Genomic DNA, 27,608 nt, shown 5'->3' on the forward strand with positions numbered 1-27,608 from the left:
TGACTATGGGAGGGAGTTCTTCTGTCAGCATAGAAAAACACCTTCTTGAATGATATAAGCTATGTCTCCCGCTGACATAGTGCTGTGTATACACATGCTTATGTTGGTGTAACTTGTGTCACTCTGTGGAGGTGGAATATTCACATCCCTGAGAGACATATGTTTTGCTGACATAGGCTGTAGCATAGACATAGCCATAGTATTATAGAGTTTGAGTTGATGAATTTGGGTGCTGCACCAAACTGGTCAACTAAGATAGAGAGAGAAAACAGCATTAGAGTTGCATGATTTCATACTCTTCAATTTCCCAGATGAAAAAACAAAAAGGAGTTTCAAAGTGAAATCACAGTCCCAAAGCCATGCACACTTGACACACTACAGAGCACCCAAGAACAAGAAGAAATGCTGGAATGTCAAACCGTTTTAAAACTGAACTCTTGAACAGCTTCTGAGTTGGAGAAAGAAAGCAGTTCAATCAAAAAAAGGGGAGGGGTCAGAGGTTTTCTGACACCACTGTGAAACTGCTCTATGTTTTCAGCAGCAAGGGTTAGCACCAGTTGTAGCACAACTACTACAATCTGAGGAAAGGGTCAATATTTGCCTTTTTTTGGAGGATATAGTATGGAAACAAAATTATGTCACTAATGAAAATGGACACTATTTGGAAATCAGAGTTATGGACTAATCTGAACTGAATTTTGCGTTTATATTTTTATATAAAGCATCAGAGAGCATGCTTTATTTCTACCAGTAATTTACCTTTGAGTGGAGGTAAACTGTCCAAGCTTACTAGTAGTAAGGTATCCTGCAGTGCCTGCCTCTCTAGATAATTTAATAAATAAATAAATAGGTGTTAGCTGTGGTGCCTATTTTTAAGAAAACAGCATTACAGTTAAAGAATTTGTTTGTTCTTGAGAAGTACTTTTTCAAGAAAAACAAAAACACACACAAATGTATATTTGAGGAACGATGGAAACTGAGACAAAAATTTACTTACGTTGGTACCAGGAACTATATTAAAACAAACAAACAAAAATGGGGAAATCACAAGGAGGGGCACTTGTGATATGTAAATGGAAACCAAAGTAATCTTACGGTTTCCAAAGTCACTGCTGCTTCCTGTTACGTAGTAAGAAATGAAAGACAGATCAGCTCTCAAGCCACAGCATTCTAATGAAGAAAGAATGAGTTCTTAAATCTTAATGATGTACATTTGTTCACACTAGATTAAGACAAGTAGCTGGAATGAACTGAAACAGAAATATTAAGAATCTAAGCTTATAATTAAATTTACTCTCTCTCCTATTTGAAAGAGAATGGTACATAATTTTGTGGGATTTTTTTTTTAAACAACAAAAATGGTTGCTCGCAAGTGGACTGTGACTGCTTCTGAAAGCGAAGAGTTCACAGCTGTAATAAACATGAAAAAACACCTTTCTATGCAAGTGATCTTTTTAATGGTTCTACATCTTATGAACTCAAGTCAGCCAATCTTTACACCAATAATTGCCACTTGCCAGTCATTGGCAGAGATAGGCCTTTGAACCAAAGTGTACCACATTCCTCTGTAATGTTCTGTTACACACCATCAGGGTGAGGCAGGCTTAGCCTCCAACTCCACCTGAGCCGGGACCTGCTGTCTGTGGCCCAAAGATGCAGCAACATCCATTGTGTGCACTGGTGACAGGACCAAATGCTCTACTAGCTCTGGAGCAGGTGATGAGTAGCATGATGCAACTCTCATTAAAAGCTTGACCTACATCATAGCAAGAAGGCCTTGATTCCGCTACATTTCACATGCCTCATTGCAAATGTTTTTTCTGTTACTCTGAAATTTGTCGTATTTGGGACATACATCAAGTGTCTTAAATAGCTGCCCAGGCTGATTTAGTTGATTGTTTTTAGAGTCCAAAAAGGGCTCTGCATGCACAGTTGAAGCTTCTTCCTGATTAAGTTTGGTTAGCAATCCCTCACATGAAGTGAATGATACTAAGTGACATTTATGATAAAGTACAAAGAACTCCTCCTCCAGATTCAGCTCCTCTGGAATAAGCATTTTGTGTTCTTATGTGCTGTTCCAGCCACACAAAATATTCAGCACTTCTGACAGTAACCACAAGACTCAATCAATCCTTAATGTTTTCAGTTGTAACAAAATTACAGGCATTTAAATTTTTGTTACCTTGAAGTATATGCATTTTTGGAAATATTACATTGGACCCTATTTCATATTGCAGCTGCTATTGTAGAAAAATGTTACTTTGCATACATAGAGGTAAGTCCTTACAGAGAACAAAAAATCTTAAAAATGAAAAACAACATATAGTTAAGGAACATATTCAAACACTGGTATTGAACAGGGACTTTAATTTGAGGAGAAAAAGTTAGATATGGGCCAAATGCTACAATTAGCCCCCGAGGGGCAGATTTCTATCTTTCATGGAGCCCTGCTGAATTCGTTGGAGTTCCACACAAGTGGATGGGTCCCCTTACGTGGAGTTCACCGCAGGAACAGAGCCTAGATTAACAGCAGCAGCTTCTGGCATATCTTGACATGTGTCAGAAAAACATGTTCTTATTAGTATGTGAGCATGAGAAATTTTCTTTGGAAATGCAGGGGAAATATGTTTTAATCCAATGCAATTGCAGTAAAAACCAATTAAGGGACCTGACCTCGTATGGCTTTATTCAATAAAAGTTGAAAGTTCTCAGCACATTCCAGACAGCAATCTGAGAATACATGTACATAACAGAGGTGGCAAAAATATCTTCAAAAAGTGTTACATTTATCAGTCAATTTTCCATGAAAAAAAGTGATACGACAATAACCAATACCACCACCACTTTGAAATACTTGGTTTTAAGGCACTATTAAAGTTAAAAAAAAAATTTAAAACACACTGCACACGTAGTGCAGCCAAATACAAACGTATATATGTAGAAACAAGGAATGCAGGTCATATTTACACAAAGCAGGGGACTGTACCCAGGAATGCAGTGACTCTGCAAAGAACTGAGGGGTCATCGTGGACAAGCAACTCCCATAGCATGGAGCCCGCACAGCTGACCATCACCATAAGTCTCCTGCGTGCTGGCAGACGTGAGACTGCATAGCTACACAGCAGCAGCTCATTGCTTTTTGGCAGCAGATGGTGCACTAGGACTGAAGCCATCGTCATCACACAGAGATGGGAGTGACTCAGCCAGGCCATTTCCCATTTTCTGTCGAGCACCCAGGAGATGTTGAGGGCTAGCAGTCATAATGCAGCATCTTCTGGCGAGCAGCCAGGAGATGACAATGGCTAGCAGACACTGCACCGTCTGCTGCCAGCCTAAGATATAAAAGATAGATGAAGTGGATCAAAACAAGAAATAGACCAGATTTGTTTTGTATTCATTTGCTCCCCCCTCCCTCCGTGAAATCAACAGCCTGCTAAACCCAGGCTTTTGAGTTCAATCCTTGAGGGAGCCATACTGTGTGACAGTTGTTTGTGTTTCTCCTTGATGCAAAGCCTCTGCATTTGTGGATTTTAATTCCCTGTAGGCCATGTCGTCAGTTGCCCCTCTCTCCATCATAGCACGGGCAGTCAATTGTTTTGCGCCTTTTTTCAGCGCAAATGCCATATCACGGCAAGCATGGAGCCCACTCAGCTCAACGCAGCAGTCATGAACATTGTAAACACCTCGCACATTATCGTGCAGTTTATGCTGAACTAGAACCTGGAAAACCAGGCGAGGAGGCGGCAATGGCAGCGCGGTGACGAGAGCTCGAGGACATGGACACAGAATTCTCTCAAACCACGGGCCCCGGAGCTTTGGAGATCATGGTGTTAATGGGGCAGGTTCATGCCGTGGAACGCCGATTCCGGGCCTAGGAAACAAGCACGGACTGGTGGAACCACATAGTGTTGCAGGTGTGGGACGATTCCCAGTGGCTGAGAAACTTTCGCATGCGTAAGGGCACTTTCATGTAACTTTGTGACTTGCTTTCCACTGCCCTGAAGTGCCAGAATACCAAAATGAAAGCTGCCCTCACAGTTGAGAAACAAGTGGCAATAGCCCTGTGGAAGCTTGCAATGCCAGACAGCTACCGGTCAGTCGAGAATCAATTTGGAGTGGGAAAATATACTGTTAGGGCTGCTGTGATGCAAGTAGCCACAGTAAATCACTGAGCTGCTGCTACTAAAGGTAGTGACTCTGGGAAATGTGCAGGTCATAGTGGATGGCTTTGCTGCAATGGGATTTCCTAACTGTGGTGGGGCAATAGATAGAACCCATATCCCTATCTTGACACCGGACCACCATGGCAGCCAGTACATAAACTGCAACGGGCACTTTTAAATGGTGCTGCAAGCACTGGTGGATCACCAGGGACGTTTCACCAACATCAACGTGAGATGGTCGGGAAGGGTTCATGATGCTCGAGTCTTCAGAAACACTAATCTGTTTAAACGGCTGCAGCAAGGGATTTACTTCCCAGACCAGAAAATAACTGTTGGGGATGTCGACATGCCTATAGTCATCCTTGGAGACCCAGCCTACCCCTTAATGCCATGGCTCATGAAGCCATAGACAGGCAGCCTGGACAGTAGTCAGGAGCTGTTCAACTACAGGCTGAGCAAGTGCAGAATGGTGGTAGAGTGTGCATTTGGACATTTAAAAGGCGCGCTGGCGCACATTATTGACTCGCTCAGACCTCAGCCAAACCAATATTCTCATTGTTATTGCTGCTTTCTGTGTGCTCCACAATCTATGTGAGAGTAAGGGGGAGACCTTTATGGCGGGGTGGGAGGTTGAGGCAAATCGCCTGGCCGCTGATTACGCTCAGCCAGACACCAGGGTGATTAGAAGAGCACACCAGGAATCGCTGCGCATCAGAGAAGCGTTGAAAACCAGTTTCATGATTAGCCAGGCTACGGTGTGACAGTTCTGTTTGTTTCTCCTTCACCCCCTTGACTGACTCATTCCCTGTAAGCCACTCGCCCTCCCCCCTTCAATCACAGCTTGCTTGCAAAGAAAATAAATTCACTATTGTTTAAAAAACAATGTATTCTTTATTAAATGATTATAAAAATAAGGAGAGAACTGACAAGGTAGCCCAGGTGGGGCGGGGGAGGAAGGGGAGGAGGGAAGGAAAAGGCCACTTCAAAACTTGTTGAATGACAGCCTTCTGTTGCTTGGACTGTCTACTGGGGTGGAGTGGCAGGGTGTACGGAGCCTCCCCCCACCACATTCTTGGGTGTCTGGGTGAGGAGGCTATGGAACTTGGGGAGGGAGGAGGGCAGTTAAACAGGGGCTGCAGCGGCACTCTGTGATCCTGCTGCCATTCCTGAAGCTCCATCAGATGCCAGAGCATGTCCGTTTGATCCCACAGTAGCCCTAGTGTTGCATCCTGCCTCCTCTAATCTTCCTCCCACCACCTCTCATCTCGAGCGTCCCTCCTGTCCTCACGTTCATCGGCTGCTTTCCTCTACTGTGATACTGTGTCCTTCCACTCATTCAGATGAGCTCTTTCATTGCGGGTCGACTGTATGATCTCGGAGAACATTTCATCATGCGTGCGTTTTTTTCGCCACCTTATCTGAGATAGCTTGAGAAGGGAGGCTTGAAAAATTTGCAGCTGCGGGAGGGAAAATAGGGAGAGAAGATACATTTTACAGAACAATGGGTATACTCTTTCACGGTGAACAACACTATTCACATTACATTATACATGTGATTTCAGTACAAGGTCGCATTTTGCATCTTAATATTGAGTGCCTGCGGCTTTGGTGTTAGAGATCACAGACGCAGGGCTGGGCAACAGAATTTGGCTTGCATGCGGCCATGGTAAGCCATTGTCTTTCAGCTTCTGCAACCTTCATAAAAGTGGTGCCCTCCTTTCCCATACCAAGCAAAGCCCGTTGAGTGCTCTGGTTTTCATGTTAACATGCAGCAGCAGAAACCAAACTAACTCTCCCCCATCCAATTCTCTGGGATGATCATTTTACACCCCCCCCTCCACCGCATGGCTTGTATCAGGGAAGATCCCTGCAAGCCAAACGTGAAAAGCTCAGCACCAATGCCCGCACCCTCACCCCTACTGCTTGGCTAACTACGGGGAGGATTTCTTTTCAGCCACAGGCAAACAGCCCAGTAGGAACAGCCACCTATGAATGTCCCCCTTAATTAAATTCCCGTATTTCAACCAGGTTGCCATGAATGATATCACTCTTCTGAGGATAACACAGCAAGATAAAGAAAGGATGTTGCTTGAATGCCAGCAAACACCGGGACCATATACTGCCATGCTTTGTTATGCAATGATACCAGATTACTTGCTACATGCATGGCGTGGTCAAGTGTCCTACCATGGAGGAAGAAATAAGGCTGCACTGCCCAGAAACCTTCTGCAAAGGCTTTTGGAGTACCTCCAGGAGAGCTTCATGGAGATGTCCCTGGAGGATTTCCGCTCCATCCCCAGACATGTTAACAGACTTTTCCAGTAGCAGTACTGGCCGCGAATGCATCCCAAGTCCTCAGGGCAAATTAATCATTAAAAAATGCTTGCTTTTAAACCATGTTTTATATTTACAAAGCTACACTCACCAGAGGTCCCTTCTCCAGGTTCATGGTCCGGGATTCCGCCTTGGGAGGTTTGGGAGGCTATTTCAGTCAGGCTGAGAAAAAGATCCTGGCTGTTGGGAAGAACGGTGTGCTGTGTGCTCTCCTCAACCACCACCTCCTTCTCCCTCCTCCTCCTCTTCCCGTCCGCAAAATCCTCAGGCATGGCGATGGAGAGTACCCCATCATCAGAGTCCACGGACAGGGATGGGGTAGTCGTGGCAGCACCCCCCTCCCCCGAATTGCCTGCAGCTCAACGTAGAAGCAGCATGTCTGCGGCTCTGTCCTGGAGTGTTAGTTTGATTCTTTGGCTTTCTGGTAGGCTTGTCTGAGCTCCTTAACTTTCACACGGAACTGCAGTGAGTCCCTATTGTGGCCTCTCTCCATCATGCCCTTGGAGATTTTTTCAAATGTTTTGGCATTTCGTCTTTTGGAACATAGTTCTGCTAGCATGGAATCGTCTCCCCATACAGCAATCAGACCAAGTATCTCCCATACAGTCCATGCTGGAGCTCTTTTTCGATTCTCGAACTGCATGGTCACCTGTGCTGATCAGCTCTCCACGCTGGGCAAATAGGAAATGAAATTCAAAAGTTTGCAGGGCTTTTCCTGTCTACCTGGCCAGTGCATCAGAGTTCAGATTGCTGTCCAGAGCGGTCACAATGGTGCACTGTGGGATAGCTCCCGGAGACCAATACTGTCAAATTGCGTCCACGCTAACCCTAATTCAAACAGGCAATGTCGATTTCAGCGCTACTCCCCTCGTCGGGGAGGAGTACAGAAATTGATTTTAAGAGCCCTTTATGTCGAAGTAAATGGTTTTTTTGTGTGAACAGGTACAAGGTTAATTCGATTTAACGCTGCTAAATTCAACCTAAACTCGTAGTGTAGACCAGGCCTTAAAAAAGATTGAGTGCATATGTACACTAAGTACCTTCACCGGGAGAAAATACTGGGCACTAAAAGTCTCTTTAATTTAACAGAGAAAGACTTAACAAGAACCACTGGCTGGAAGTTGAAGCCAGACAAATTCAAATTAGAAATTAGGCACCACTCTTACCAGCGATGATGATTAATCATTAGATTCCCCACCTTTTGAGATCTTCAAACCAAGACTGGATGATGCCTTTTATTGAAGATGTGCTTTAGTCAAACACAATTATTGGGCTCAATACATGGGTAACTTGATGAAATGTAATGGTCTGTAATAGAATGGTGTAGCTTGGAGTGAAAATTTGGGTGGGTCCCAACTTTTGGTAGATGGGCAATGATCAAAGTGCTCTGCTCATTTCAGAAGGATTCATTTCACAATGCTCAGTCCGTAATGCAGCCTGCCTGCTCCTCACGCCACTCAGCAGCAGAGCCAAGCGCACCAGTACATTGGCAGTCACACTCAGTCAGTGAGCACTGCATTTTGGCAGGGCAGGGGATCACAGGCTGCGGATACTGGAGCTCACTTTGGAGCTAACTCCAGCCTGGATAATGCTGCCTTTGCGTTTGTGGGCAGTTCTATCCAGGCTTGTTGCTATGCTGGGGGGCTCACCCTAAGTGTGGTGATGGGGTTCCATAGGGAGGGCAGCCTGCTTCCAAAGGCTGGCAGGGGCAATGTGGATGGTCCTGGAGGCAGTGCGGACTGAAGTGCCAGGGTTTCCCTTAGCTAGCCCGTGCTAGCATCCTTGCCCCAGCACACAGCTCCTAGAAAGGACAGGGCTATGTTTTGCCAGCCTCATCCCTTGGGTCCTCAGCAGTGACAGCACTCATTCTTTGCCATCTTTTCTCCTGAATCCCTCCCACTTCCCCAGTCCCTATGCCCCCAGCTTGCCAGATCCCAGACCTCCAGCTCCTCTGACATCCCTCTGGCCTCTGATCCCGCTTCCTCTCTCTCCCCCGCCACTTGTTGCTGGAGGTGAAAGTAGTAGCGACAGAACACAAATAGGCTTTAACTAACTCATCTCTGCCACACAGCTGACTAGGGTGCCGAGCAGCCTCCCTCTTACTTCTCACTGGGATAAAGGGGTTTCTCCAGAGTGGAATGTCAGAGCCTGAGATCTGCCAGTGAAGTGCTGAGCCTGGGCAATAGGACCTGCTGTAGTTGGGAGACGCCTTCCTCTCCCCATGGAATGGCAGCACCAGGGCCTCTGATTGCTCCAGGCAGCATCCCCTCTCTCTGCAAACCATCTTATCACTGCACTCCAGCTCCTTCCACCATGTGGTGGCAGCAGATGCTGCTGCTCTCCCTGTAGCTCCTGGCCCTGCTCCTGATTTAAACAGTCGTTACATAGTATGTAGGGATCTTATAAGGCACATAAGTGACTAGTCTTTATAGTTTGTGATGGCAGATTTGCTTACTTTGGGTTTTCTTAGTAAGAATTGATATTGAAATTAAAATAGGCATTAATGGTTTAGATTTCGAGTCTTAGTTACAGTGATTATGTGCAGCACTATACCGAGTAGTGAAGCAGCGTGAGAGTTTTCTCCACTTTCCCTAGCTGTAATCTTTATCAATCTGTAGATTTTCTACATTTGGTGTGAAGTACCAAATATTATACTCTGATTCTAATCATTTTTTTTAACCATTGTATGTATATTTGGTATGTTACCGAAAAGGTATTAAATGTGCACTATAAATGGTATATTATAATAAAAAAAGTGTTCCAGGTTGGACTGTTCATTCAAAATGGTACTCATTAGCTAAATCTGTCTCTACAGAACAGCCCAGCCTGCACTTTCTAAGCCATATGGTTCCCCTAGTTTGACCTGACATTGTAAAAACTCTGCAATCTCCAAGAAAGCAAAAGTGAGAGAGTCAAAATATGCTGGGAAAACTAACTCTGCTCTGCCTCAGAGTTTGAAAAAGCATGATTAATACCTAACAGACCAATACAGAGGATTGTGGGGAGGGTTCCTTAGCGAGATGCAAGAGCTGTTCCCTGATAGAAGCCAATTCCTTTTCCTAGGAAGCATCAAGAAATCTCATCAGGGTGATGGTCTTAGCCCTTCTCCAGTCATTTGCGTTTCACATCAGTCTCAGATGGGAGGTATCTTATACCTTTGTAACTTTCCCTCTAGCAAAGACTTCTTTCTCTGTCTGCCTTACTCCGTGGCCTCCTGATTTCTAGGAGATGGGTAACAGTGAGGAGTAAGTTGTCTCTACTACTCTATTATCGAGCTTCCAGGCTGCTGTTAGAGAAAGAGGAATCTCTACTTCTCAACCCAGATGCAGGGTTTATGGTTTGCTGCTGGGGTTTTTTTCTTTAAGGGGGTGGGGTTTCATCCCCTGTAAATAGTTGCACTAAGAGGTACTTTCAGTGACTCCTATTTATCATACAACGCACTTGGAAGGAAGGCTAACACACAGGCCTGCTAGCCAGGAGATCGAGATTCTTTTCCCTGTTCTACCACCACCTTTCTGTTTGCATTCCTCTGCTGCCTCTCAGAATCTTTCCAATCAGCCATGGGTGAAATTGACTTAATTTTGGTCAGTTTCATGGTTCTGAAATGAAAAAAAAAAAACCTGTGTTTTTGCTCTTTTCATTCTGCTGCTGCTTGTATAATCTCTCAGTACTCGAGTTGTCTCAATACTCAGGAAGAAAGCATTGCACACCTCTTTACATTGGGTGGTTACCTTCAGAACCAGAAGGGCTACATTTTTTTTTAATTAAAAAAGATATTTTGCAGAAATTACAGTCTCAAGTTTGAAAGGGACTTAAGTGCATACTTGACTTTAAACACATGACCAGGCCATTGACTCCCATGCTGAAAGTTAGGCATGTGTTTAAGTATCTTACTGAAGCAGGTCCAATAACTTAAGACACCCTCCCTTTCTTCCATTTGCCAGTGACAGCTTCCCAGAACACTGTCAAGTAAGCTTAAATCATGCTTTATATATGGCTGTTTTTAAGTTGCAAAGTGTATTAGAACTGTAAATTATTTAAATTATGTAATGACTTTTTTTGGCTTTGTTTTAATAGTTACAGTTAATTTTCTCCCTTGCCTTGATACTGTTTCCCTGACTTGAGCCACTGGATAAACAATCCAGACATTGGGATTTGAGTTAGAAGGTGGCATAAAGCAAATTTTATATGTATTATATTTGAGAAATTAACTGAGATTTAAACAAGAAAATGTTTGCATCCTTGATGTATTTTGGTCCTTTGATCTGATAAGATATTGGGAAAGTATTTTACATGGCAGCTACAAACATGTTCCTTCAAAGTTCCTGCACTATCTTCTAACAATCCTGACCTGAAACATTCTCATACCCTGAGGCAAGGTTTTAGACATTTTTTAATTGAACACTAGCTGTTTCCACCAAGGCTGGCCATGCTGTGGTGTGCTAAGAAAAAAATAGGGGGCCCTGTCCAGGTTTCTGCCCCAGGCTGGAAGAAATTAAGGTCAGCGGTTTTTAAACTGAAAGATGAACATTTTTTGTTTGAAAGTTTTCTCTCTTTTAGAGGATAGTAACTGACAAAATGAAAATCTAGGAATGATGAGTAGGCAGTAATGTGCATGGTACAGATGACAGAAGAACACATCTATATAAACAGACTACAGGGGATTCACCTTTAACTCCTCCTCCCCCCCCAGCTTGGATTTAGTCACCTTTTAAAACTAGAAACATATTTAATGTCTGGACTTTAAAGATATGTAAAGGAAGTGTGATCACATAATGCTAATAGGACCAAGAATTATGAATTAGAGAAAAGCATTTTGTTTAGTAAAGTGAAAACCATTCCCATGGTTCTGTGTGCTTTATCCCCACTTGCACTGAAAGAAAAGACCCTGTTTGTCCTCCTTTGTTTATTTACAATTTCCTTCACACTCCAGCCTTTATACAGATATCAAGAATATCCAGAGTTGTTATAACCAAAGACGACAACTTTGTAAGTGCTATTAACTTTATGCTTCAGAGCTTCAGCTAATCTCTAACTACCAAAGATCAGGGTGATATATGTAGGAGATAAGTTATCCCACATCTGTTTACTATGGGGTTCTCACATGGGCCTCAAATATCTGGAACTGGCTGTCAGAAACATGATACTGGACTAGATGAACCTTGGGTCTGGCCCAATATGGCAAATCCTATGTTCCTATTAACATATTTCAAATAATTTTCAGTTCCACAGCAGCAGAACTGGCCCCACAGAGAATTTCTACAGCATATGGACCTCCCCTCAGTGGCCTAAGGCTGGTGGAACCACCTTATTCCCTCATGTCTCGCAGTACTTGGGGATGATACATACCCTGCGAGCGGGATGAGGAGTGGTCAGAGCACGCTGTGATCAAGCTATTCTGGAGTGCTCCAATGGCCCACAAGGGGTGATATAGGATGCCATAAGCTAGAGCAGCTCCTAGGGTACTCTCAGTGACTCCAATTTTGCAGATAAATACAGTTAAAGGACGGCTAAGACACAGGCCTGGATATCAGAAAATCTGGGTTCTCTTCCCACTTCTTCTACAGGCTTCCTGTGTGACTTTGGGCAAGTTTCTCAATCTCTGTTTGCCTCTCTAAAATGGGAATGCACTTACCTACTTCACTGGGAGTTGTAAAGTCTAAATCATAGATTCCAGTTTAAAGCCCAAAGGGACCATCAGATCATGTATTCTGACCTCCTGTACATCACTGCAGGGTATAGCCATGGGTGGGGCTGGATGAGCCACAACTCACCCAGTTAGCACCCAGGCCCACACACACCGGAGCCTGTGTGACTGTAGAAACTGGCCAGCACGTGGCTGAGCTCGTTGGCTGGCATAGGGATCTGCCAGGGCATAGCTGCACCCTGGGTCCAGTTGCCTTTGGCACTTTGGATAAAAGGAAACCTACATGTTTCAGTTTTACAGTAGTAGCAGCAACATAAAATTATCCTGGAAGAACTGAAAAGAAAAACATGGAGAACAGATTAATCTTATGTGAATACAATACAAGAAGCACTTATCTGTGTGGAGAGGATGTACCACACTGTTCAGAGCAGATGAGCTGTGGGGGAAGATTAGTCACTTGGATCATCTCCCATTCCTGCCCCCCTCATATAGTACTGTGTACTGTCTTTGAAATATCCTTCACTGGAAGTCTGCATAATCACAACCAGGTTCCCTTCATTGTTCCTCAGGTATCCTACTTGCCTGCTCTTGTATTTTGGTAGAGAGAGCTGAATGAAGAAGCAGGTGTGCAATGTGGGAAATGTCTTATTTAAAAAGAATTTCTTTTTTAAAAGAAATCCAATGTGGAATAAAACACTTAGAATAAAAGAATCATTTTTAAGTCTTAGGATATTGAGACATCAAAAATGCAATAGTGGTGGTGCATGGGAACTTTCAAACATTGCAAACTCATTTTTATTTCTTAAAAGTTCATATAAAAATCTGGCTCAATATTTCATACTGTGTCTTATACACATGTCTACAGCCATAAATTCCAAGTACAAGCAGGAATGCTATTTCACAAACTACATATCAGGAATCTGAACCTTAGAGGGCGCTGCAACCAAGCTAGATGTAGGTTGCTTGAGCTGTGAAGTGGCCCCTGGGGAATCCCCAAATATTTTTCCCTAAGCCCCACCTTCCAATCCCCTAAAAATATTGCGCCTGAAACCCTCAAGGTGCCCTCTGCCCTCTAGCTCTGTGTCTTCCTCCTGTAATCCAAAAGCATCAAAAAGAGAGAGATCTGCCTTTTACAAACAAAAGGGTTCCTTAGCCTGACAGTCCGCAGCTGATGGCTGTTCAGACTGTTGAAATTAAATCTACAGTTTCCAACCTACAGACCACTGTGACAGATTCAGAGTGCATTATAAGCTCTGTCCAGACAGATGGGTGAAGCAGAACACTGAATTTCTGAAGTGGAAGAGGATTTCAAAGAGAACAAATTACAGGTTATGAAAAGCTATACAGTAACTCCTTGCTTAATGGTGTAGTTACGTTCCTGAAAAATGTGACTAAAAGAAATGATGTTAAGCGAATCCAATTTTCCCATAAGAATTAATGTAAATAGGGGGAGTAGATTCCAGGGAAATTTTTTTTCACCAGACAAAAAACTATATTATATATAATATAATGTGCGTGTGTATACATATATACACACACACACCCCACACATACCCCTCAACCCTGATATAACGCTGTCCTCGGGAGCCAAAAAAATCTTACCGCATTATAGGTGAAACAGCGTTATATCGAACTTGCTTTGATCCGCTGGAGCGCGCAGCCCCGCCCCCTCGAGCGCTGCTTTACCATGTTAAATCCGAATTCATGTTATATCGGGGAAGAGGTTTATATATGTGTACACACACACACACTATAATTTTTAAACAAACAATTTAATACTGTACATAGCAATGATGATTGTGAAGCTTGGTTGAGGGGGTGAAGTAAGCGGGTGGGATATTTCCCAGGGAATGCCTCACTGCTAAATGATGAACTGGCATTTGACTGAGCCCTCAAGGCTTAACAAATTGTTGTTACTGTAGCCACACACTCTACAAGGCAGCAGGAATGGAGGGAAGGGAGACAACATGGCAGACAGAGACACACACTGTGTGTGGGAGAGAGAGAGATGCGCATTGCCCCTTTAAGTATGCTGACACCACTCTACTACATACATTGCCTTTAAAAAGATCAGGAAGTTGAGACAGCAGCTGCGACCAGCAAGCTCTCTCCTCCTGAGCCCTGTCCTGTCCCCACCCTGCTCTATATGGAGATGGAGTAGGGGGGAGGGGGACACCCTGATATTGGCCCCCTCTTCCCCGTCCCCTGCACAACAAGCAGGAGTCTTGGGGAGCAGCTCCAAGGCAGAGGGCAGGAGCAGCACATGGCAATGCGGGGAGGGACAGCTGCAACTACTACCCTGCTGGGCAGCTGCTGCACAGGGAACTTAGGGGAGGGGGAGCTGATAGGGGGGCTGCTGGTCCACTCTGGTTCCAAGCCCCCACCAGCTAGCTGCAATGGGCTACTCTTCCTGCAAGCAGTAGACAAAGCAGGCGGCTGACAAACGATGTTAGAAGGCAGCACTGCACAACTTTAAACGAGCATGTTCCCTAACTGATCAGCGATGTAACAACGAAACAACGTTAATCGGGACGTCTTCAAGTGAGGAATTACTGTAATGATATCAAGACGATTAACACCAAGCTAATTGATCTAGAAAGCCGCTCAAAATGAAATAACATCAAGATTGTGGGTGTCCCTGAGGGAAGAGAAAAAGGTAAACCCTCTAAATTTGTCCCTAACCTAGTAATTAAGCTATTGGATCTGCCAGTAGATTTTTGTTTCGATACAGAATGGAAACACTAGGCTCTTGCCCCCCAGTCAGCTGCAGGAGATCAGCCTAGAACATTGTTTCTCAAAGGTGACCACTGTGGCCACATGTGGCCTTTCTTTCTTTTCTTGCGGCCACAGCCTCCTGGGTGATGATAGGGGAGTGGAGGAGCAGCAAGGAGGGGTTGGTCCCTGCCCCACTCTTGAGCCACAAATGCAGAAGGCGGTGGGGCTCAGGCTTCCGGCTTCAGGCCTGGTGTGGTGGGAGCCAGGCTCTGGCCAGGGGCTCTGACCGTGGGGCTTTGAGCTCTGGCTGCACAGCAGTGGGCTCCATCCCCTGACCACTGGGCTTCAGGCTTACCCCCTTCCCATCGCTGCCACCCTTGGCCCTTCACCCAACCATCCTATCACCCCGGCCCCCACTGCCTCCCTGTCCACCTCTCCATCCAATGCTTAATTAGTCCCTCAGCTTGCTAAGGCTGAGTAAGTCTGCTATGAAAAGGGATATTTGCATGTTTGTTAATATCACTTTTCACTGCCTCCCAGCTAGCTAACAAGTCTCTGCTGTGAAAAGTGATATTAAACATACAAATATCACTTTTCACAGAAGCAGACTTACCAGCTAGCAAGTCTAAAAAAAACCACCCTGCAACCAAAAAAGCAAAAGAAACAACAACAACAACACAAAATGACAAGAACGTGCAAAGCACCTTATTTGTGTTTCTATTTTGTTTAGATCCAGTAAAGAATGGAAACAACTGTATGTTGTTATTGTTGAGACTGCAAAAACACCCCTACATAAATAAATTACTGTGATTGGGCATGTATATGTGCATATGTATTCATTTTTCCTAAAGTTAATTAAGTATTTTAGGAAAAATTGTCAAAGAGTCCCTAGCAAGAGTTGGTGGCCGCACTCTAAGGTGACCAAAAATTCTGTTGCGATAACCCCTGGCCTAGAGCACTGATCATGAAGTTCCTGAAATTTACCACCAAGGAACTTATATTGCAGAAATCTAGAGTGGGGGGGAAGGAGCTGTTATGTGGAGAACCAGCAATTAAAATACCGCTCTATGTCAATGATGTGATTGCAACAAGGACAGCTTTTAACCATTCAAAACAATTGGCCAGGAAAATAAACTAGAACTATTTTATTAAATACCCTGCAATGCTCCACATTAAGAATGGCAAGAACCATTTTGTTCCCCTCAAGAGGCAGAAAAATACTTTAAAAATCTGCAAGAGGAGACATCTATGGAATAATCCAACTATATGGAATTGCTCTCTGAGATCTGATATGGCTAATCTAAACAAGTTGATGGCACTAGCTGATACTGATACATGTTCCTTTTCTCTCTCCCTCTGTCATTGGGGTTAAAGAGTTATCAATTTATTTCCTATTGCCTTAGATCATGGGATTGGTGCACCAATGTACAAACTATCATTTCATTACTAAATGTATGCATGTGTGTGTATATATATATTATTGCTTTATTAGACGATGCTTCCTTATGGCCTTGTATGTCAAGTTTCTATTGGCAATAGATGATTTACTATACTTGTAATGTCTGGGGCCCTAGGGGCTTTGTGCATCTCCAAGTCTCACCTGAGCCAGCCACCCCTTTGGGTGTCAAGTGTGTATTTTTGGACTGTTTAGTCTTTCTGATTGTACGATACTAATCTCTAATATATGTATTTCTCTCTCCACTATCTTTTCTGTTTTGTTTTTTTCACTTATTTAATTCCTCTTTCTGCCTCATCTCCCCTACCTCCTCTCTCCTTCCTCATCCAGTTATCCTCCTATGCTAGGAATTTCCTTCTCACTCCTGTAGTATATATACTGGGAAGCAACACTCTACCCCTGGATTATATAACTTTTCCTGCTAAGATATGTGAGAACTGTATGCTGCTCAGGAAAATTTGCAATTTCTCATTTATTCACAAAGTGATTTTAATCCAGTATATTTTAACAATGGTGGCTTCGAAAATTAAGTGTCTCATAAGAATAAGAACGGCCATACTGGGTCACACCAAAGGTCCATCCATCCCAGTATCCTGTCTACCGACAGTGACCAATGCCAGGTGTCCCAGAGAGAGTGAACCTAACAGGTAATGATCAAGTAATCTCTCTCCTGCCATCCATCTCCACCCTCCGACAAACAGAGGCTAGGGAATCAACTGAAAAACTGGCAGGAACTTCATTAATACATGATACAGTACATACATTTTTTTTAAGCTGCAAATGTCATTAACTAAAATTACCTCGTGTAGTTAAAAGCACGCAGTGGCATGCAGGCTGATTAAAACAAACTGTATGAATATTCTGCAGCAAAAGTCTTACCCTTTGACCGTATTTGTGTAGCTTTCAGCATCAAAAGAGATTTTTCTCACAGCAATGGCATACATTTGTTTGAAATTGAAGAGACGCTAAAAGTTATTTCTATTAACCCAATAAAAAGAAACAAGAAAGCCTTGTAATTGGGAAAGTGCCTTACCTTGAAAAGTTGAGGAAATGAACGTGTCTGGTGAATAAATAGGGCTGCTCTGCAGTGCTTATGTTTTTAATCAATTCCATCTAAAAAAAATTAAACAAGAATTTCAACTAAATCAAAATTATCAAATTAAACAAAGTTGTGTTTTTGGACAGAAATGGCAACACTCAAACACTATATAATCATTTAGTAGTTTAGACCTACTCCCAAAAAAGTCAGGCTAGGACTGCAACTCTAGGGCTTGTTACCCATGTAAAAAGGCAGAGCATCATGAATCTAGAATCAATGTTACCATTGTATCATAGGAATCAGTGTGCTATACCATGAGTTTATACACTTCCAAAAGTTAATTTCTACTCTAGACAAAGGTACAACTAAAATCCTAATTCTAAACCTACCCAAATCTGGATCTGAATTTTGAAAGTGGCCTCTATTTTCAAAATGGATCTAAACTACTAACTATAATTCCAAAATATGAAGTGTTTGAAATCTGCATCAGAAAATGCGGATTGAGACTATTACTGTTTTTACATTTTTTTACATGTTTATTTATTACATGTTTTTACTTCATCCTCCCTGATTGAACTGACCTCATTATCTCTAGCTTGCTTGCTAGCATATATATACCTGCCCCTGGAAATTTCCACTACATGCATCTGAGGAAGTGGGTATTCACCCACGAAAGCTCATGCTCCAAAACGTCTGTTAGTCTATAAGGTGCCACAGGATTCTTTGCTGCTTTTACATAACAACAGTTTCTATTATCACCAGATTACTGAATGGGTGGATATCTGCTCATATATAGAAGCAGACATTTCCCATTTCTTCTTTTGTATAGCAAATTTAAAATGTGAATATAATTCTACATTTGACAGAAATCTCTAAATGGCCTTTTGGCCTATTGCTTTCAAGACATTTTAGCAAGGCTTTTAGAATTAAGTTCATTTAATTTTGCATTATTAAAGATAATTAAAACTTTTTTCATGTAAAACAGCTGATGTGAAAATCTGAGTATTATATATATTATACTCAGTTTATATTAATAAATTCTCATGTGTGCAGACTTCTAGTTTTTACAGTGATCTGGAAAATGTCAAGGGCCTGAACATGTTAAATAAAATATGTGCAAAAAATTCCAAACATTCTTGTTACTCTGACTTCCTGATTTCTGCTCTCCTCTGATTTTCTAACTGGTAACATCAAAAACTACAAGGCTGTATTAGAGAATAAAAGACACTGAACATGACTGAATTTGAAGAACACAATAATTATAGTGGTAATTTTACAGACTGGGTAGTGGAAACTAATACACAACGTGGGAACAATCCATAAAGAAAAATAGCAATGGAAGATGAAGAATTGCTCTAAAGTTCTGCTCTAACTTGTATAAATTCATATACTAAACACGAGAAATCAAAATTGAGAGGTCATGAATTTTGAAGATTTTTTCATAACATTGAGGGAAATAATTTTTCTTTAAAATTGTATGGCATCTTACTTGCCACATGCAAAAACAGACAAATCTAGCATCAAGCCTATCATTTAACAGATTTGAAACCAACAGAGTTCTAATGAGTAATCATGCTAAAAACCAACAGAGTTTTACAGAGTTTAATATACCTATGGTCAAGAGACCATTTTCTTTTAAAGGGACATCATTCTCTATTAAGTTATTTAGGACAGTTTGAAAATCCTATAGAAAGAATTTACAGGAAAATGCAAATCTATTGTATTTTTCCATAAAGCAACTCGACCACCCACCTTCTGAAAACAGCAAGGGAAAAAAGGGCATGCATCTTTCCTTCTCTTGCTTTGGGATGAGAATTTTGGAATGACACACCTACACAGAAGTATGCCCAGCTAGAGGAGGATACCTTACTGTGGAAAATGTAAAACCCACTTTTACTAATTGATCCCCATTTTGATCTGGTGGTCCTTTGGCACTGGTTTTAATTTATAGATCACAGTCTATTGTTTCTTATTTATTATATTTTTCATAATCTATTTTAGGTTCTTCTAAGATGTCTATTGCAACTGGTTCCCAAGTGTCATGCTGATCCTTATATATTACATCTAGGAGTTAGAATAAAAGAAAATAAAAATCCCTGCCCTCAACAATTAATGTTCCCCCAGATATGTATGAGAAGCAATGACGCAGCCCTAAGGTTGTCTCATCTATCTTGTTAAGCATGGCCTTCTACTGTCATTGCTGCTCCACCATGTGAGAGATCAGGTCTACCTTTACTGGCTGCAGTCTACAGAGATTATAAACCCTATGGAAGGGAGAGAAAAAAGAGACGGCTGAAAGGGAGAAAGATAAGAAAGGAGGAGAGATGCTAAGAAAAAGAAGGAGAGGGGGGAAATGCTCGCTAATATCCTAATCTCCTACCAATGAATTCTTAAAGGGCATCAAATAGCTCTAATAATAAGAGGTAATTAATCCTGGAGGCAATTCTGATGAGTCATGTGAAAATACAATGACTCACTTAACTAAACATTTTATTAATTTTTCCCCTAATAAGCCACAAGCTAGAGATGCATTGCAATTGTCCAGTGTAATCATTCTTAGTAGCCTCTGGATTCCCTGACCCAAATATAAACAGATTTCTGTGCAGCTCCCCCAGCACAGTGTTCAGAGACTAGTAAAAATGCTGTGGCAAAGAATCCAGGCAAAATAACAGAGAGAGCTTGACTGAGTCATTTTTGAAAGCACAGAACACTGACATTTTCCAACAAGAGTTACTACCTCCATCAAACAAATGTCAGCAAGATACATCTGCTGGAAGGGTGGTGGCTGTATCTATAGAAGACTGTCATAATTTCAGGACATAATCATCATCCCATTCAGAGACTTACCTTGCTTTGAGAAAGAAAAGGAAAAGAGGTTGCAATGGTTAGATCTCAGGTGTCATCTTTTAAAAAAGAAAACTAAACTAAACTAAATTACAAGATAAACGAAACAGCCAGAATTATATTAAAATACCAATATATCATTAAAAAATTAACTGTATTATTTCACCTGCATGAAAGAGTGGCATACTGGAAGTCATTCACTACTGATCAATATTCACTTCACCGTATCATCCTAGTGCTTAGAGTACTTGATGAAAAACATTAATTATGCATGCAACTCTTTCTTTAAAATATATTATATGACTGAGGTGAGGATGGTTGCATGCCCTATACCATATATTAATACAGATGTGTCTCTCTCTCACAAGCACAAGTTTGGTAACAACAACTTGATCCACATTTTTCCACCTCAGTAAAACTAGGCATCACCTAAATGCCAGTCAGGCTCATGGAAGTCTCAGGAATGGAATAGCAGAGAGCGCTATAGGTCAGCAATGAAGTGGATTTGGAGAGTTGCATGCTGATATTTGCACAGCACCTGACTGCAATGTGTCTTGTAGCAGCAGCTAATTAAAGTCAATCTCAATTTCTTGAGCTACAATAATATCCACTCACACCTGAAAACAGACACAGGATTTTGTTTTGAGTTAAAGCATATTCATATTTAGAGGCTTAAGCTACAATGGACTCATCAGCAGATGAGGATAAGCCTACAGTATGCATGAATAAGCAAGCGTGGTAAAAGACAGTAAGAAAGGGAAAGTAGAGCCAAACGAAAACAGTGCAGGTTTCAATAAATGAGAAGGACATAGCAAGAAAAATCACAAAAGAGTCTAAGAGAAAAATTGTTACAGGAAAGAAGCATAAATGTGTGTGATGTTTTGGAACTCATATGACCTCACGATGCCTGTGGTCATCTTTTCCATGGGCCTCACTCCAATACTCACTCTGAGCAAGATCTATAGGCCTGCCTTAGCATGGGAGGCAAGACAAGACAGAAGATCAAGGAGAAGGTGATGCCAAATGGGGAAGAGAAAGGAGACACTGAGGAGGAAATGAAAGTGGGAGAGGGAAAGAGGGACAGACTTTGTGAAGAAAATGGAAAGAGACTAGATACTAGTGCAAGCCATCACTGAGATCCTTCCCAGGCCAGCAACAGGTAGGAGGGAGAAACAGAGAATTGAGAGGAAAAAGTCTAGGAGGACATAGATGGAGGACACAGAAGGAAGGAGAAGAACAGTAGGACACAGATTCTTAGAGGGTATAAATATAGAATATCAAGGCTGGAAGGGACCTCAAGAGGTCATCTAGTCCAACCCCTTGCTCAAAGCAGGACCAATCCCCAGACAGCTTTTTACCCCATTTCCCTAAATGCCCCCTCAAGGATTGAACTGACAACTCTGGGTTTAGCAGGCCAATGCTCAAACCACTGAGCTATCCCTCCCCACCCCCCTGCCATCAAAGGGCAGACTGGAGAAAGGGGAAGAATTAAGGGAGTGTGTTCACTGTGACAAAGGACCTGAGGGAGGGTTCTACTGTCTTTAGAGGGATTCATGTCCTCTCTCTGGATACTGCCATGATATCTCCTGCCAGGGATTACTTTTAGCCTAGATAATAGAGATAGTTTTGAAGAGCAAACAGTTTCCCTTTGAAAAGCACTAGATTACACTAAATAGTGTATAGTATCCTAGGTTCCAGCTCACTCTTAACTTACTCCATTCAAACACAGGAGTGGAGGGAGAGGGAAGGAATGGGGAGTGGCAGGAAGTGACATCAAACCCCATGATGTCTCCAACAAATGCAGCCCATGGCAGCACACCAGTGCTCAAGGTTGGTTGCTGTCCAAAAGTGAATACCTACTGGTACAGTGAAGTGTACTTAAGAAAAAAAATACATTAGGCAGAAGTTACTCATAGGTATCTGGGCAATTAGCAAATAAAAGCAAGCCAGCCATAATAGCCCATCTACCCTACAAGAACAACTGTGCTAGCACAAGTTCTCTGCCCTGGTTAGTGACATCTCTGTTATAAAACAATGTATTATCTGTATGAACAGAAAAACCTGGTTCTACAAATCTATGAGGGAGCAGTGTTTGAGCCCATAGAACAGAGTTTTAGTCTAGGACCTGACTAGCTCCTCAACCCAATGAGCAAATGAGGACCTAAATAAAAACAATGTTTATTAACACGATTTCTTGATTAGGTTCTCAACTTTAATGTTGCTGTAACCAGGGCCGGCCTTAGGATTTATGGTGCCCTAGGCGAGATTATTAAACTGGTGCCCCTGTGCCTGATCTGCTCTTAGGCCACGTCCAGACTAGGAAATAAAATCGATTTTAGATACGCAACTTCAGCTACGAGAATAACGTAGCTGAAGTCGAATTTCTAAAATCGAGGTACTCACCAGTCTGGACGGGGCGGCATCGATGTCCGCGGCTCTCCGCGTCGATTCCGGAACTCCGTTCGGATTGATGGAGTTCCGGAATCGATGTAAGCGCGCTCGGGGATCGATACACCGCGTCCAGACTAGACGCGATATATCGATCCCCGAGCAATCGATTTTAACCCGCCGATGCCGCGGGTTAGTCTGGACGAGGGCTCAGCAACACAAACATAAGCTTACAGTATTGGAAAACTTGCCACATTCACGTTATTAAAACCAGTTTAACTTAATTAAGCACACTGTAATGCTGATGGACTAGCACTAAAGAAGCAGCACTATAGAAAAAATTCTGATGACAGAATGATGCAAATAATATATTTTTTTTTAATTTATCAAAAATTTATTGGAAATTTATATGAAGAGGTATTGAAACAAAGATTTGTTTTTAATTAAAAGCAATCTTTCTGGCTTTTTTGGCTGCAAAATCAGTAATAATGTCATCGTATGACAAAGACAAAGTCGTGTCTTGTTCGATTGCAAGAATAGCAAGACCAGTTAAGCGTTTCTGACAGATGGTAGAGCAGAGATAGTTTTTAATGAGCTTTAGTTTTGAGAAACTCCATTCTCCTGATGCTACTATTACAGGAATTGTCAGTAGAATACGAGTGGCAATGTACACATTAGGATATATGTCAACAAGTTTGCAGGTATGAATAAACTGTACAATGTCCATCACCGATTTTGCATGTGGCAACATTGATGACAGTGTACTCAATTCTTCGTACATTTCAAGTCCATTTAAATCAAAACTATCACCGTGCTTAAGGAGGCTCTCTAGGTTCTTGCACTTTGTCATTAGTTGCTCGTTTTCCTATTTCGTTGAATTTAGTTATGTCATACAAAAATCCAAACTGTTCATGGTGTACTTGCAAGGTATTAAACCTTTCATCAACAGCAGATACTGCTTTATCCATCACAACATTAAAAAATTCAACCTCAAATTTCTTTTCTGGATCGTCTATGGGCATGATCTGCTGTACAGATTCTTCACAAAGAAGTGTCCCTGGCCTTTTTAACTCATATTAACTATGTATTTACTTTATGAAAGTTGGAGAAAACATTGTGAAAACGTAAAACATTGGCTGCCCAAATTCTGGGCTGGCAAAAGTTATACTGACTCACAGGGAAAAAAAAAGCAGGAGAATCTTAGTACAACATATGGTCACTCTATACCAGGGGTCGGCAACCTTTCAGAAGTGGTGTGCCAAGTTCACTGTAATTTAAGGTTTCTCGTGCCAGTAATACATTTTAATGTTTGTAGAAGGTTTCTCTCTATGTCTATATTATATAAATAAACTATTGTTATTATCTGAGGTCTTGGCCACCGGTCCTGCTCAGGCCACTGCCAGCTGAGTAAATGAAACCCCAAACCGGCAGCGGGCTGGTGGCTGGAACCCTAGACAAGGATCCCAGGCCCTGCTCAGCCCGCTGCTGGTCTGGGGTTCTGAGCACCAACTCCTGCCAGCCAGGATCCCGGCCGCCAACCCCCCCCTCAGCCCACTACCAGCCTGGGATTCTGCTCACCCAGGCTGGCAGGAGGCAGAGTGGGGCTGGCGGCTGAGCTCCTGACTGGCAAGGGGCCGGCAGCCGGAACCCCGGAGTAGCAGACTGAGCCACCCCAGACTGGCAGCAGACTGAGCCACTCAACCCCCCACCGGCCCTGCTCAGCCCGCCACCAGCCCACTCAGCCTGCTGCCGGCTGAGTGAATGGAACCTCAGGCTGACAGCAGATTGAGTGGTTCAGCTGGCCTGCTCAGTCCACTGCCAGCCTGGGGTTCCTTGGGGGTCCCCAGGCCAGCAGCAGGTGCTGAGTGGGGCCGATGGCTGGTATCCCAGCTGGCAATAGGGCAGCAGCTGGAACCCCAGAGCAGTGATGGGCTGAGCCGCTCAGCCTGCTGCTGCATACCATCAAAAATCAGCTCACCTGCCACCTTTGACACGTGTGCCGTAGGTTGCCGATCCCTGCTTTATACACTAGTAAGGAGATGAGCATATTACAGTTGTTGGAGGGTTCTTATCAGGAGTAACAGGCTATAGGAAAGTCAGTCAACATTTTTTGTTTCTCTGATGAAAACTGGCCCACTCCCTGCCTCAAACCAAACCTGTCACTAATAATTGTCAACAACTTAATTTTCTGTTTTTGCCTAAGATATTGATTTTTTTTTAAAAAAAATATTGAAATTGGATTCAGGATTGTTAGCAAGAATTTTTGGCAAACAAAGTTGTTAAATGACAATCTAAATGGCAACACAGTACTGCTTTCATGCTTGGCTCACTCCCCAGCCTGCTGGTCCAACAGCTGCAATAGACCCCAAAATCCACCTCTTGGGGTGCAGAGTGGCAACAGCAGCAGCAAACCCTCAGGTGCAATCACACGCCAATGGGCACCACCACCAGCCTTACGGACCATGGTGAAGTTAGCACAGCATCTGATCTCAGACACGTCACCCATGGAGCCACAGCAGCTCATCTTGCCCTGTGCAGCTCCCCCCAGATGAGATGAATCGCTAGCAGCTGCCAGCCCGGGGAGAGGCGCTCCCCAGCTAGGGTGGCCAGATCCAGATGTCCTGATTTTATAGGGCCAGTCCTGATATTTGGGGCTTTGTCTTATATAGGCACCAACTACCCCCACTTAGAGTGACCAGACAGCAAGTGTGAAAAATCAGGACAAGCAGTGGGGGGGGGGGGTGGTAAAAGGAGCCTATATAAGAAAAAGACCCCAAATATCAGGAATGGCCCTATAAAATAGGGATATCTACCCCAACCCCTTGTCCTGATTTTTCACACATCTGGCTAACCCCAACCCAGACCTGTGTGACATTCCAATCCTGGCTCGCTGCCCAGGAAGTGAGTTACTTTCACTTTCATTCCTCAGCAGGTAGCCAGCCTCCCCTCCCCAGCAGCACCTCACTGTCACGGAGTCCCCGGGCGATGCTCTGGAACTGCTCCCCACCAAGCCAGTCAGGACTTTGGGGAGCCTCCTCTCCCTTGGAGCAGACTTGTTCAGGGCAAGAAGCTCACACATCTTCACCTACAGGGTCTCTCCTTGGAGCATTCAGCATCCTCTGCCCCTCTGTGCTCTTCCCACAGCGAGGCCACACAGGCGGGGTCCTGGGGAAGCCACAGGGTCCTGCACCCCCACTTCGCAGTCAGACATGACTCTTAGCCAGCCAGTAAAACAGAGGTTTATTCGATGACAGGAACAGGGTCTAGAACAGAGCTTGTAGGTACAGAGAACCAGACCCCTCGGCCGGGTCCATTCTGGGGGTCAGTGAGCCAGACCCCCACGTCTGCCCTCAGCCAGCTCCAGACTAACAACCCCTCCGAGCCCCTCCTCTCTGCTCAGCTCCTTTCCCGGGCCAGGAGGTCACCTGACCTCTTTGTCTCCAACACCTTCAGCTGGCACCTTTGCAGGGGAGGGGCCCAGGCCATCAGTTGCTAGGAGACAGAGTGTCAGGCATTTAGGTGCACTGGCCCTTTGATCTGCCAGATACTTAAGAACTGCCATGGGGACACTGAGGCACCAACACAGTACTCAGAGAAAACATTAGGAACATTCCCAGTTCGTCACACTCACCCAACCCAGCCCTGACGGAGGGGAGGGAGGAGAGAGAGAGGGGTGCTCCATGGGGTGGGGGGGAGAAGAATGGATGTTATGGGAGACAACAAAGGATACTGGTTCCAGAGCCACAGAGCCTGCCTCACCTGACCTCAGCCGGGGGGAAAGAGTCACACTCACAGGTGAGCTCCTTCCCCAACCCCTACCCCCTCCCCTTCCCAGAAACCCCAGCAGCCAATCCCCTCCCTCAGACTGTGCTGCATTCGGCTCTCTCTAGGACCCAGCAGCCCTGCTTCTACACTGTCTGGGCTGCCTGCAGAGTGGTGCCCCCAGGCAGAGTGAGGCTGCCTATTCTGCCTATGCCTAAGGACGGCCCTGGCTGTAACAGTTTTCTGCATTGAATTTTAAACAGAACTATCAACTACTCAAGCCCAGATCCAGATGCATATGCAAACAGCAGTCCTGGAAGTCTCAAACTATTTTTAAAGGAAGGGTTATCTTAAACCCACCAAAGCAAGAACATCAGAATGAAGGGTAAAATTCAAAGTAGACACTTCCTCCTCCTTACAGGGAAGTCTCAAGTTACCATCCTCAACACAAGAAGATCTTCAGTCATGCTGTGAGAAAACCCATCAAGTCAGGATGGATCAGCATTATCATTGCTTGAATTCAGGCTGCTGCTACATTTTCAGCAAAAATCCACCAGATGGCATAGTGAAATGTTCACAAGAGAACGGGATGGGGCCCCTTTATGCCCTTAAAAGGGTATATATAAATGTGGTGGAGGGCATCCAGCCATATCACTGATCAAAAACTAAAATAATTTGGACTTGAAGATAGAGGAAAATTGAGATGCAATATCAGTACTTATTAGCTCCCTTGCTCAGAACAATTGCCTTTTGTCTTTTCATTTATAAAAGGCATGTTTTGTTCCACGAGAAACAAAATCAGTAGATAACCCTGCCTGAAGAATTTGTTTGCTGTCCAAGTGGTTTTCTTAAACTGCTGTATTTCATCAGAAATGAATTCAAGTTCAAAATGTAAAAACACTGAGGCTGGCATGACTTTCCAGCGGCACAGTGGTGTCAGTTTACAATCTCCACTAATACTAATGCAAACACAGAAAGACAAGCTTTCTTGCTCTCGCTCTCTCAGAACATTTTACCTTCTTACGGTTTTAATTTCAATCTTTTAAAGAAGCATGTGAGGTCAAGTAGATACAGGTATCTCTAGGCATTGTTTATCACCTTCAATCAGTCTTCATTTTCATCTCTAAGATGGTGAGAATTCCTTCAAGAACTTCTTAAGTGTCCATACTGCTCTGAACATTTTTCCATGGCAGGTTGTCTTTTATAAGCAGTTATTTTTTAAAATAAACTGACCTTTTATTAGTATTTTACAGTTCAAGT

The 27,608-nt window shown here is 43.3% G+C and overlaps 1 protein-coding gene across 1 annotated transcript in view; it reads right to left on the bottom strand.

The window, feature by feature from the left end:
- UST (uronyl 2-sulfotransferase) overlaps positions 1-27,608 on the bottom strand; it is a 308,265-nt gene that overhangs the window by 126,172 nt on the left and 154,485 nt on the right. The window contains exon 4 of the mRNA XM_050949786.1: positions 17,349-17,428. Within this exon, the coding sequence (XP_050805743.1) occupies positions 17,349-17,428 (80 nt within the window). The remainder of the gene's footprint in view (positions 1-17,348; positions 17,429-27,608) is intronic.

Source organism: Gopherus flavomarginatus, chromosome 4, assembly GCF_025201925.1.
Source record: "Gopherus flavomarginatus isolate rGopFla2 chromosome 4, rGopFla2.mat.asm, whole genome shotgun sequence".
NCBI classification, from domain to species: domain Eukaryota; kingdom Metazoa; phylum Chordata; order Testudines; family Testudinidae; genus Gopherus; species Gopherus flavomarginatus.